General features: G+C 38.7%; 1 protein-coding gene across 1 annotated transcript in view; it reads right to left on the reverse strand.

Moving 5' to 3' along the window:
* Positions 1-5,203: 5,203 nt before the first annotated feature.
* The window catches only part of kcnq1.1 (potassium voltage-gated channel, KQT-like subfamily, member 1.1), a 32,018-nt gene continuing 23,264 nt past the window's right edge, over positions 5,204-13,957 (reverse strand). Inside the window, exons 11-17 of the mRNA XM_070906046.1 lie at positions 11,527-11,583; positions 10,717-10,846; positions 7,659-7,734; positions 6,718-6,812; positions 6,505-6,551; positions 6,331-6,392; positions 5,204-5,470 (exon numbers count right to left, since the gene is read on the reverse strand). Coding sequence (XP_070762147.1) covers positions 5,204-5,470; positions 6,331-6,392; positions 6,505-6,551; positions 6,718-6,812; positions 7,659-7,734; positions 10,717-10,846; positions 11,527-11,583 — 734 coding nt within the window. The remainder of the gene's footprint in view (positions 5,471-6,330; positions 6,393-6,504; positions 6,552-6,717; positions 6,813-7,658; positions 7,735-10,716; positions 10,847-11,526; positions 11,584-13,957) is intronic.

Genomic DNA, 13,957 nt, shown 5'->3' on the forward strand with positions numbered 1-13,957 from the left:
ACGTGCTGCTAAAAATGGACTATTTATATTTCTACATATTTTTATGACTGGACCAAGGCCTATTCTCTGCACCAAAGGATTTTATTGTATTCTATCTTATTTTATTTTATTTTATTGTCAATTGTAGTATTGGTGAAATTCTACCACTTTGCCTTATTTATTCTATTTATGGACTTTTATTTAATTTCTTTGCATTTTTTGTCGCAATATGTCACAAATATGTTTGTTTAGAGATGCCTTTTCTCGTTTCCGTCAGTATTATTGTAGCATTGAGCAAGAACATTTAAACAACTGAATGGCATTTTTGTTTCTGTATGTTTCATCTCTTTGTCAATCTTGTTGGTGTATTTCTGTAAAATGAGCTGCTTCTGTTAACTTGATAGAAAAGCACTATTTTGTTGTCGTCATGTTTGCATAAATGAACTGAGATGCAGATAAAACGCTTGTAAATGCCTACAAATATTGCAATTTTAATAAACTATTTTATCACTGAAACTGATTGTAATTCTGATTGGGTGATTATGAATCTTTCCTTTTGACATATAGCACATTGAAATACACAATAATCCATCGTCCAAATTAATTTGTTGATGCTAATGAAATGATTTTGCTTCCACCACATAAAACTGGTTTATTTAGTCCTGTAGAACATTCATATCATCTTAATTATGTTCCCTGAGTAAAACGTCATCAGTTCTCCAAACAATGCCTCAGAAATCTATAGTCAATACTTGTCTAAATCTAAACTGGGTAAACTGGGCCCTGCAGCACATGCTGTAGACATGAGGATGCAAAAACCCTGATTTTGTAATACACAAAATAATCGACGTTTATGTGCGACAACATGGCTCTTTTGCATTGTCACAGTTTGCCTGAAGCAAACATCTTTGGAAGAAATCCTTTCACTGAACAGAGTTTAAGCTTTCTAATCCCACTCTGTCAAACATCGTGTCAGCCTTGCCTTTATATGTTCAACACTGAAACTGTTTTTTTTCCTAAAATGTCCATAGTGGCAACTGCAAGTTCAGGTATTAAAAGCACTAAAAAACTGCCCTCATCATGAGAGTGACTAACACTTTCTCTAAGAGCTGCGGTGTTAACTTACTGGCATAAAAAAACTCTGTAATTGCAGCCATTTGTGAACAGAATTTAAAATGATTAGATTTTCAATATGACTGCAGTTTTATGAGAAAGCACATATTTGGTTTTGTGCTGACTTTGTGGCAGCCACAGATGAATAAACTAATAATGTGTCCCTCTAAAGTCGTGGAAAAATCAATTCAAGTTGCAAGTTTGGCAATCGAAAGAAGTAAAAGGTTTTGGAGTAATTGCATTTTCTGGGTGGAATTATGAGATGTTTCATAATCACAATCATAAGGACTGTGCTGTCAGGCTTAAAATTATATCCGTTAATATGAGCAGTAACTGCCAAATTAGCCCATTAGAGAGGCCAAATCCCAGAGGAAGCGTGTTCACCCCCCCAACAGTGTCGGGGGTTCAGCTTTAAAGAATTTCAAGAGGCCATCTGGACAGAGAGCAGGACAATGGCCACAAAGCAGAGTGTGCCATCTATTTCACCTGCAAATCAGCCTTTGGAGCTCCTCGACCCCCCCAGGTCTTTCCTCAACTTTCCTCTTTTCACTCCCTGTCCCTTTTCATAGTCAAAGCAGCCATTATCATTGACATGTGCCCAAACCAATCCTACTAATGTTTATTCTCACTTTGGCTCATGTTTACTTGTATGCTACATGAGCAAAGGGACTGCGTTTAAGCATAAAAGAAAGAGCAAACATCACATTTGCATTTCAGAATGCATCAATGCCAAGGACAAACAATGTTAAGTGTGTTATTTCTCCATTAGGAACAGATGATCTTACATCCTGTTCAAATGGATTTATGTCTAGATTACCAGTCAAGAAATCAATAATCAAACTATCCCATGGGTCCAAAGGGGCCCATGGGTCCCCTATTTCCCCACCCGCTACCTTAATTAAACTCCTTTAAAGATGTGCACTACAAGCTGCTCAATACATCATCACTGAATGAAGCTTTCATTAACAGCAGTGCATTGGTTGTGTCCATTAATATTACAGCAGTGCAGCTGAATGTATTAGAAATGTGCCTTTTATGCTCATATAAACCACATTAAAAGAAAACCTATGCTGTACATGTTCCTTCTCTGGAATGGAAATTGTATTAATCTGCATGATTGTGGCTTCTTCTGTTCAGGCTTTGATCAAAGTGTCCAAATTAGAAGCAGCTAAATGAGAAAACTGCAGAGAAGGCAGACATTAGGACTTGCAAGTCCAAAACTGAGCTACATTTCCTTAATTTTATACATCAGCCATCTAGGACTGTACTGTATATAGATTCAGAGATGCTGCACAGCTATGAAAAAGTGAAACCCCCCCCAAAATAATTAAGAATTCATGTACATTCGTAGCTTTGTACATTTAAGCAAGATGATTCAGCAAACAGTATCTTAGTAATTTCTTAGCGTCTTAGTTTAAAAAAAACAAACATATTAAACCAAAGAATTATTCATATAAAAGGAATGTTTTTTTGGATGGATTGCTCCACTGTATTATTTGAGTGTTTATTACCATAGTGGTAATAAACACTCAAATTATTACAGATTTCCTCTCCCAATACCCCAAACAACACTAATTACAGGGGGTGTGGGGGTGAGGGGGCTTTTTAAAACCTCCACACCCTCTCTGTAATGAAACTCTCCCCTCACCCACCTCCTGGTCAGCACAAAGGCCAACCACCCCTCAGCACACTTTAGGAGGGAGGGGCCCATTGTTGTGGACACCAGAGGCAGATGGTCATTTGGGCCTTTTCTCCACATGGCCACTTGTGTGAAGGAATGCCTGGACACCCCATGGTTGGCCAGCGGGGAAAAGGTCACCATCTGCTGCCCAAAGGTCACCTGGTTAAAGAGCATGGTTTTAGCCGTGCTTTTGGCTATTTCCATAAGTCAGCGAGGACACGACATAGCCACCGCCGCCTCGCAACAATAAAGGACATTCTGCTGCCAACACGAGTGAATATGAGTGATTATTAAGGAAACAATGACTTGAATGAATTTCTAAAACTCAAAAGTGAAGCATCCATTTGATTGATGTCTGAGGAGGAAAAAATGTAAAAACATTCACTTCTTAATTTAAAAACAGAACTTTTCACTTTCTATCAAACCACCTCCGGCAAAAGGAAAAAAAAATCTCACTGAAACTGAAATATTTAGCTCATTTGTTTTTGTCAGAGATTCCCCTTAAGGCACCTGACACAACACATAGGCACTTGGTAATAACTACCACAATATTTTATTTCTACAGGAGAGCATTTCTAAACATTTTCAAAAAAGTTGATTTAAAACAGCAAAAAGAGCATTTGATTAAACTGAAACTTTTCAAGTGAAGTATTGAACTGTAAGGGCTCTCGTCCTTGACGAACACAGATACATTTGTTGTATCACGAGAATACGGGATATTGAACCCCAGCACATGATGCCGTGGCTGTGAAAGTCTCTTTCGCATTAACCTGAATACATTTCAAGTATAATACTTTAAAGGCAAATAATGAATCCTACAGGGAAATAAGAGGCTTTGTACTTCAAGGTTGTGAAACTAATGCTGATACAATATGCTGAAAAATCTGTGTTGACATGTCAATAATGATGTTGTTTTCCTTTCACATATGTCCCATACATCCCACTTGGATCTGATGAGATGGTTCACGTGAACATCATCATCAACATTCGGCAAAGCAGCAGATAGACAGACAGACAGACAGATACTACAAAGGCAGAGAGTGATTACCCATACATTTATGTATGTGTGATTCATTTATCCCCCAAAAGAATCTTTGCCATCCACCTTTAAATATTCTTCACAAATACAAGGGAGTAATGCAGTATCTACCAACAAACTGTGGGTTGTTTTTAGATTTATTGTCCATTTTAACTCATTTATTTAAGAAAATGAACGTCAAAGCTGAAATGGTGGCTACTGAGATCTGCTAAGCTAGTTGCATAAGCTTTAGCAGGAATTTAGCTGGGGTTGTGTTTCTCCATCATGACTGTATTTAGTTAATGCCTCATTTAGTTTTGTGGAATAACTAACTGAATAACAGAGATAACATCACAAAGAGACAATTACCACAACTGTATTGCTATCGAAGAATATCAGAGCAGTTATAAAAAGTGAAACAAAATTAAAACCGTGAAAACAGCATTTGATTGAACTGAAACTTTTCGAGTGAAATACAGAAATGTAAGGCCTCTTCCAAAAGATGAATGCCATTAAATTTTAATATAGGTTATTGAATCACAGTACATGATGCCTTTGCTGTGGCAATGTCTTTGGCATTAACCTGAATAAATGTCAAGTAATATTTAAAAAAAGGCAACAAACAATCCTACAGGGAGATCGTTTCTAAGAGACTTTGCACTTCACAGATTTTAAAACTAATGCTGATATAATATGCTGAAAAATCATTGAGCGTGAAATGTCACTGCTGATGTTGTTTCTCTTTCACAGATGTCCCATGTACCCCACATCCTCTGAGGAGATATTTCTCATAAATATCGTGATTCCAACATTCAGTAAAGTTGAGAAAAGGGTTAAAATCTTTTAGGCTGCTTGGCAAACTGTGTAACAGGTACATAAGTTATACCTAAGGATAGAGGGGTGTGGTATGCTGATTGTTAAAGCCCCTTTAGGCAAATCTGTGATTTGTGATATTGGGCTGTATGAATAAAATTGATTTGGCTTGACGTATTTTGCGTCTATTGTACTCCTTTTATTCTAAGCTGAGATGATGACTCTGAGTCATGCATCTGGGATAAACCCCGTTTCTCTGCTGAGCCCTTACACGTTCTTCAAAAGTAATATTTTTTTCTAAGGAAAAATCGAATCAAGTACATTTTGTTTTAGCTTTAGCTAAGGCTAGCCATGGCCACCCGTTAGCAGCTAGTTAGCTTTAATTTTGTAGTTGTTTTAACTTAAAACAGATGTAAAAAAGTCCGAATTAGGTCTCAAAGGGGGATCCTTTAACTAAATTTTGACCAAATGAGTGTGTGTGTGTGGATGGATGGATACAGATACAGATGAATACAGAGTTAAAAACGGCATTAGATCTGAATGCATTTGATGAATTATACTAAAAAGAGAAAAACTTTAAGGCTTGTTGGTTTCAGGTTTCAGCAGCTCTCATCCTGACTGGTGGTGGTGCTCAGGGGACGGGTGGGGCAGGCCACGGTGCTGGCGGCGTTGGAGGAGAAGGACGAAGGTGATGAAGATAGCTGGTCGTAGCTTGGCAGGCTGTCCTGGCTGGGGACAACATTAGAGGTCCGTCCGAGCCGTGGCCTCGGCCTGCCTCCACCTTCGACCCCATCGACGTCCTTCTGGCCCAGCAGAAAAGCAAGGGACTCTGCAATGCGGTTTAGCGTCTGGTCCATGTTTGTAATCTACGAGAGTCAAATCAAATATTGATAGATAAAAGCAAAAGAACACACTGGCTCTGCTTTGGACTCACTACTAAAGATGCTTTTTACTCATTCAAATTAAATTAAGTACTTTTGAGAGTCATTTGTGAGTTCAAACAGAGCAGAATGTTACGATTATGTCGAAAAGCATTATAGTGTTAACCTTCAACCTGTGCCATATCATTTTACAAAATAACATCTCAAGAAAAGAAATGTGTAAATAGCAGGTATCATTACAAGTTAAAAAGAAGAACAGAGGTTTCACAGTGAGCCCTATGTGTGACACCTGATTAATTAAAAGGAAAATTACCTTGTTATTCGCTAAATTCATTTTACGACAAGAAATTGATTTTGTTTGATAACTTTATACATGGTTGCAAAGCAGGAATGAAAGGCACACTTGGGGATGGAGCTGGGGGAGGTTACGATTCAACCTTTTTGTTTTTCCTCTGTTTTGACATCTTAAAAAGAAATGAAAGAAAAACAATTTCATGGTTTCTCTTTTTGCGCTGCAGAACTGGCACAAGCTGTTAAAAGTTTTATATTTGAATCAACAACAACAAGGCACAGATCTATGCACAGATATTTCATATTACATTACAGCAGGCAAAGCCGGTTAAACTTGTATTGGATTATCCAAACCTATTCCCAATTTGAGTTTATCTTGATAAGTGAAACTGCCACTGCTTATTTTTTTTTATATTTTCATATCATGAATACAAGACAAACATGCAAATTTAAAATTTTGACTTTGCTCTTTCACAAACAAAAGAAATGATCTGAAACAGTAAAATTGGAGAGAATATTGCTCCAGTTTTCCACTGAAGTTGTACAAATCCCACCTTGTCCTCCATCCTGTTGAGTCTGGATCCGATAGTGTTGGTGCCTTTGTCTTTGGCTCGGTCTTCAGAGGGAGACAATAGTCAAAGTAAATTATAAAAGAGGAGGATTAGGACTGTGGTTTGTTCCATAGTTACTGTACTGCATTTTGAGGGAGCGGTGGAGTGATTCATTACCTGAGCCCGACTGGAACAAAGTTATCTTCCCTATAGACTGGTCCAGTCTGACAGAAACAATGGGAGGCTCAAGTCAGAAGAATACATCCTCTCTCGTCCCCTCACTCTCTTGCTTTCATTATTTTTCATGCTTGCAAAAACAACATACCATTTGTCTACGAATTACTCAGGGGATCTAATTCATACGAAGCTCTTCTTAGTTAAGCAGTTTACCTTCTCTGCAGCTCCTTGATTCGCACCATGAGGTTGAGGTGACCCTGGGAGTATTGCTCAATCACGTCTCGCACATCATAAGGCTTACGAGCTTGCTACAGTGGGAAATGAAATGTTTGGAACTGTTACATCAAAAACATATTTGCATCATAAACTTGTTGTTAGGCATTAGTCTTAAATATTTGAGCTTTGTTTTGGAAAACGTTACAGGACACCTTCAAGTATTGTAAAGGTAACGTTTCATGTTGGCTGTGGTTTTGTCACTCCCTAATCTTTGCAGCTGAGCTTGGTGTATGCTTGCAGGAGTGGTGAGGTTCAGAGCTCAGCTGCCAAACATTAATCTGTACATACAGTACTTTGTATTCACTTAATAATATATCACTTTTATATTAGTAGATTGATTGAAATGGAACAAACCCTGTAGGAAGGTTTGATTAGACCTGGAACAAACTGTTTGCAATAATACAATCAATTTAAGCTGTTGAAGCTTCGCCCACTTTTTTGTTCTGTTATGCTGCTGCTGAACTTCTCATTTGCAAACTCTGCTGTAACTTCTAATACTTCCTGTTACATCTGCTGCTGCTGTTATTATCAGAAACCAAACCTCTATCCACCTGTAGGTCTGACTCTACGTTCCCCTGGGGCGAAGGTTAATATCATCACTCCCCCGATGTCTGCTGCTGAGATTGGTGATCAGCTTGTAGGGAGTGTGAAGTCAGAACGTAGATGCTAAATAACAACTGTACATACTGTGTATTTACTTAATAATAAATCTATTTCAGGTTAGTTGGATTACTGAAATGTTAACATTGAAAAACTGCCCGTGAGTAAAATCAAGTGCTCTTTTTATGTGTAAAGACATTTTAAAATAATTTTTCCAGAGCGAATTAGTAGACATTATAAGTTTGAAGTGATTTGCTATAGAATAGTGTCATACTTACCTGAAAATTTCTCTTGGCCACAAAATAACGCATTCTCTGGATCACCCGGATGGCTTTTCGGTGTGACTCTGTCAACCTGTGTAAAAGAGTTTCATATGAATGTGTTCATTTTACTTTGAAAACAGACGCATCAGAGAAAGCGTAAGAGTAACCCTGTAAAACTTGAGACTCTCTACTCTCTTCTATTTTTCTTGGATGAAACAGGTATTACTGTGAAACTATGAAAAGATGGTTGACATGGCCTTCAGTCCCAAACTCTCACTGAAGGGGAAAATATTCAGTGCAGCACAGTTTCATGATTACTGTTGAGTCTACATCAAAAGCCTCTCCCTGATGACTTGTCTTCCTTTGAATGTGATCAAGGTGCAGTAAGAACAAAGAATTGGTGATTTTTTGGGGTCTGTGTGTGGGTGAAAATCATTAGTAAGAAAGCCTGGACTGATTGTAGTGCATTTAGCCTCCATTACTATGTTGTGGGGATTATTAAGGAGCTATTACTCATCGGGGCTCGTTTCCCTGGAAAAGCAGTGAATGAGTCTGTGAGGGGTTGAGTACTGAGTCCAGTTATGTGAAAGACAAGAGGATCAAGGTCAGTGTGTGTCATAATGGACTTTTCACAGGCAATGTAATGGGCTGATTTTCAAATGCAGCTTTCATAAGATTTTGTCAAATTAGCACTATATAATGAAATGTAAATACTGTGCTCTGTGACCTATTTTAGAAATCCATTTTCCACCACAATTGCTGGTGATATAACCAGACACAGACTGTGAGGCAAACAGGCGGACACAATTTCTTTCAACACTAATGACAGATTTTGAATTCTACTGGAAGTGCAGTCTGAATCGTGAAAGTTTCTTATCCTTCTCCAAATGTCAACGAACATGTGTACATCTTAAGATAACTTTAAGGTTATAATCCTTAAAGAAATTGTTGGACACTTGGGAATTAAGATATTCACTTTTTTGTAGAGAGTTAGACAAAAGAGTCTGTTCATGAAATTGGATTAACTTAGCTTAGCACAAAGACTAAAAACAACAACAACAACTAGCCTGGCTCTATCCAAAGCTAAAAAAAATAAAGCTCCTCTAAAGCTCACTAATTAACACGTTTCATCTATTTTGTGAAATTCGTACAAAAACCAAGTGTAAAAACAACAACTTGCAGTTTTATGTGCCGGACAATTTCTTCCTCTAGTCTTTGCTGGTTGAACCTCATGACGACAATGCTCCCGGAAATAATTAAGTCCACTTTATGCTGAGCTACACTCATATTGAATGGTCAGATATGAGAGTGGTATTGATCTAACTCTCGGCAAGCAAGCCAGTAAGTGCACTTCCCAAAATGTTGCACTATTCCTTTAAGATTCATTCACTTTGGAATTATTATGATCATTATCAAACCCAGATGCTGAGGAATGGATGCACAAACATTCAAGCATGAAATAAGTATTACTGTGAAACATGTTGACTGCCATCCTTACTTCTTTTTTAAATAATATAATACGACACGATGAATCCTCTCTGTCATTTAAAACTAAACTTTGGGATGTGTCGCCAAACAACCAGGACTGAAATTATAAGGATTATAACTTTAAAGGGATCGGAGGCCATGTTTTTAGAGGTGTTAAGTGATGCCTGTGGGTGTTGTTTAATACAAATACACTAGGTGTTAAAAATGCATCTTCTGTATATATATACAGTATGTTCAGTACTTCCTACGGCATAAATACATTCCTGAGAAGGTGCAGACCTTCTTTCTTACTGTGACTCAATGTGTTGGTTTCCCTGTAGAGCAGAGAGACCGTTTCTTCTGTTGCCATCATTGTTTAAAATGAATCTTTTTCCCCGCATTGCTCAACATTTCCTGCCATTCTTTGAGCGTTTAGAAAGTTGCTGCATTTATGATCAGTTTCGGGGGTAACGCTTGACTGTCTCAGTAACAAGGTAAGCTCGAACTTTTTCAGCAATTACTGAATAGTTGCTGGCGTGATGAAAATTGCATTAATCATGTTTTTTTTTGTGCTTCAATGTACTCAATTAAAACCTCTATCACAATCAAGAAACAGTATTTTGCCATGGCTCGGTGCCCCCCCCCCCCCCCCCCTCACACACACACACACACACACACACACCAGTGCATAAATCTGTTGTGATCGGTTCAACTGCTTCGTGAGATAGAAACAAACAATACAACGTGAGAAACATGAAAGAATGCTTGATGGAGGCTATAAACGTTTACCTCCCACCTACCTAACTGCTACAATCCCAAACTATTTTAGTTTCACTTTAAAGGATACGTCTGCAGTGTTACTAGAGGTGTCATTTTTGTTTGTTTGTGACAAACGTGTGACAGTTTTGTTAGAGCTCTCAATACCTCAATTTACCAAAACATACTCCGCTGTGATGTCAATACCAAGGCAGCAGCAGAACTATGACTTCTGTGAACTATTCCACATCAATAAGAATGACCTGACTGGGCTTTCCACAGAAATTTGATTAACTCAGTAAAAAGAAGCACATTATTCAAGCTTTTTTAACTAGTGTTCTCTCGTCATGGATAAAACAAGCAGTAGTATCTCATAATTGCTCGATTTAGCATGGGATTTGATGTGGCATTGCTCCATGAGAACAGCTGGTTACATATTTTGGAGTTAGCAGAGCTCAGAGTGATCTTTACCAACAATGCTGCTGCATGCAATTCACACTGCATCATTACCCCACTGTTTAGAAAGGAAGTCCCATGGGTCAATATTGTCGCTCCATTTGTTTCACTTACTATGCATTTACATTACACTGCAGTTACTTAACAGTAATTTCCTCATATCAATCTCAGTCTCCCTCTGTGCAAGTGCCCCAGCAAGCACAAGGGCTTTTCCTTAATATAGACTCATTCCAGAGCTGAGACAGGAATGCTCTAGGGTTTGGCACATTACAAGGGTTAATTACAAGTAGCAAAAAATACATGCAAACGTTCTCTAACATGCTTATTAAAACACACTCGCACATAAACACGGCATCAATGCAATGGCACTGCAGTGCAATGGTCGTGAACTCACTGTGACACTGAGGTGGCGGGAGTCAGTTCACTGTATCGCTCTGGCTCCAGCTCCAGGTCGTCTGCAAAGCTGCAGTTCCTCTGGAGGGGGCCGGGGGAGTGGACGTCCAAAAGGCCAGGGCTTCTTTTCACTATCAGTATCATGTAAAAGCATAAAATTAAATAATTAATAAACAAAAAAATATCTATAGAAAAGGGGCTATTTTAAGTCCTGGTGACAGAGAACCAGGATTTTTACCATAACCTGACATCTATAACTTTGTTGTTGTCACCGTCTCCAGCAGCGAACAGTCAGAGTTGTGAAAGATGGCAGAGTTGTTGTGGAAGACCTGCTAATTATTTGAAACTACCAATGCAGGGTTTTGAAACTGCACCATCTAAAAAAGTGTGATACAACTGGTCTTGTGCTTGAATTTGTGTGAAAGTGTGAAAATAACAAGATGGTGTGATCCGCTTGAAATGGGCGGGCTTAATTGGTGCTGTCGACCAGGACGCATGAGACACGACAAGTCATGACAAGCTGACAGATACGTGTCAATAACAGCACAGAAAGTGGTTTCACCCACTTGGTGGGTTTGTGTGATATTCCACCACAGATATGGATCTATGACACCTTTAAACTCAAAATTATACATTTGTTTCACAGAATAAAATGCCAATTTAAGCATTACATTACAGATCAACTTAACACATCAGCCCTTTAGTCCTCCCCATAGCAACACTTCAAACTGTAGTTAACTCTTCACCTGACCCATGTGATGCAACTATTCACGATTCACATAGAGACACCCACATCAACACATGGCGTTACCTGGAGGCGGTGAGCTGAACTGAAGGGAAGACAATGACGTCCAGGACTGCTGGTGATCTGAAGCAACCGTGAAGAGAAACACATGCAACAACAACAATATTAGTAACAAACTGCGCCACTAAGAAAGCTGTTTTATATTGGTCACTCATATAATTAAGCAGACAGACGAACATATTGTAACAGGACCATGCACTGATACAAAAAAAAAAACATGCCGTTAGAGTAACTGAGAAGATAAAAAAGAGGCTGTTAAAAGGGACAGTAAGTGTACTGAGGACGTGTGCAGGACGTGGACACTAACAGCAGCTCACCACATCCTCCCAAAGTGTGGGATCCTGCTAAACCACGGACAGAACATTGAGAGGAAAGACACAAGGAAGGAAATAGGCAGTTAAATGATGAAATAAGCAGACTTAGAAACACAGATTAAAAAAAGGGCAGAAGCCCAAGAGACATTCATACATATGTATGTACAGAGAGCTGTTCCTGTCAGTTATCCCACCCTCATTCATATAAATGGGGTGGGGAAAAAATAGAAATAGAACTCAGTGTAAGTACTGAGTCAATCACGTGCTGGTTTTCAGCAGTGGTGGAAATCACCTATTTATGATTGTATCCATGTTTTGTAGTCTAACAATATGTTTATGAACTACCAGTCTCAACAATCTAAATAATATGAAGTATAGATAAATCAACAAACCTAAATTAGGACTGAAATATCTGACTATGAAAGACAGGCTTTTTTTGTTGTTGTTGTAAAATCCAATCAGGACAATAATGTTAGCTGACAGCTCTGTAAGCAGCTGAGCCACCATCAGTGGATACACACATCCAGTCAATACAGTCGCACACCAGATGGCAAGGTGGAAAATTAGTTAAATGATTCATAGTTAAAAGCTGCATGGTGTAGATGTTAGATGTGGAGTACGACCGGTAGAATCTATCTAGCTTCAAATCAATGACACTGATTTTCACTGAACACGAAGCGAACAGACATGCATACATCTTTACAACAGGGCAAATTCAATTCTGCTGTTGCACTGACAGCTGAGTGCAAAGCAAAACTATTTGCACAGTAAGATGTTGCAGTGCAGTCAAGCATGTGGGCAGCTTTTCAGGTAACCAGCTGGTGTAAAAGAAAAAAAGGTTATATAACTACGCACAACAAAGAGTATGATCCATTTAGATGTTTACATATTATGGACATGCTAAAAGTATCCACATTTATCTCCTTTAGAAAGCAAACAGACTGTCCTCCCCAGTATCTCGTTTTGTTCCTCTTCATTGAACAGAATATCCGTGATTCATTTTATCCATATAAATCTTTTCAAAAGGTAGGGGTCAAAAAATGAATGCAAGATACTAAATGAGCAGAAAACAGTAACAGACAAGGATAACATGAATATGAAATGATTAAAAGAAAATGAATGAGGCACTTTCAAAGATGATGTTGAATTAGCGAGTTTGTTACTCCAGCACAGTGTTTCGTTTTGATGAAAACAACTCAGTTGCTTTTATTCCAAGTCTGTGAGAAGGAGGGGAGCTGGCTGAGGGTCACTTATGCTCTAACTCACATTTGTATCTATCTATCTATCTATCTTATATTTATTTGATACTTGTCCTTGCTAATCCTTGTTGGCAGGCATCTCCAATTTTATGACATTAAGTAGGTTAAGTAAGGGTTTGTGACATCTTTTCACAGGTTAGTGAAAAGTGCACTTTGCTCTTTGCCCAGACAAATAGATTTGGAAAAAGTGCAAACAGCTTTTATACAGTAACAAAAGTCTACAGCCACACTAGCGTCTCTGTGAGGCTATACTTTGAGCTAAATGCTAACATCAGCATGCTACAAGTTCTGCAGGTATGATGTTTACTGTCCACCATCATACCACCATATTTAGTAACGTACTGGACATATTAAAATGTATACTTGAAAAATTATATATTATACCAGGTACAAAATTTACACCTGAAAAGTCAGGGATCAATAAAGTCATGAGAATTCGTCCTCTAGGTATCTTGAATATCAGTAGCAATTTTCACTGAAAGCCATCCAATAGTTTTCAATATATCTCACTCAAAACCACAAATGTCAACCTCATGGTGGCACTAGAGGAAAAGTGAAGGGATCCTCTGGTGTTTCTCCAGTCATTAACCCTCTCCTGTCATTTCAGATACCTGCAGTTCCCCACCTGCCCTGTAGTTGCCCTCAGTGTGTTCCCATCATTTCCAGTCACCCGATCCTCTCCCTCACCAGCAGACCTGTTCCCCGTTCCCTCATTATCTCCCCTGCATATATCCCAGCCCTCTCTTCTCAGTCTTTGCCAGATTGTCTAATGTACTACCCACTCGTTGCTTTCCAGCCATAGTTTATTTTTCTGGCCTGTCTGTTCTGCCTGCCTGCCCTTTGCCTGCTTTGTTTGCTGACTGA

The sequence above is a fragment of the Enoplosus armatus genome, chromosome 1 (assembly GCF_043641665.1).
Source record: "Enoplosus armatus isolate fEnoArm2 chromosome 1, fEnoArm2.hap1, whole genome shotgun sequence".
Taxonomy (NCBI): Eukaryota; Metazoa; Chordata; class Actinopteri; order Centrarchiformes; family Enoplosidae; genus Enoplosus; species Enoplosus armatus.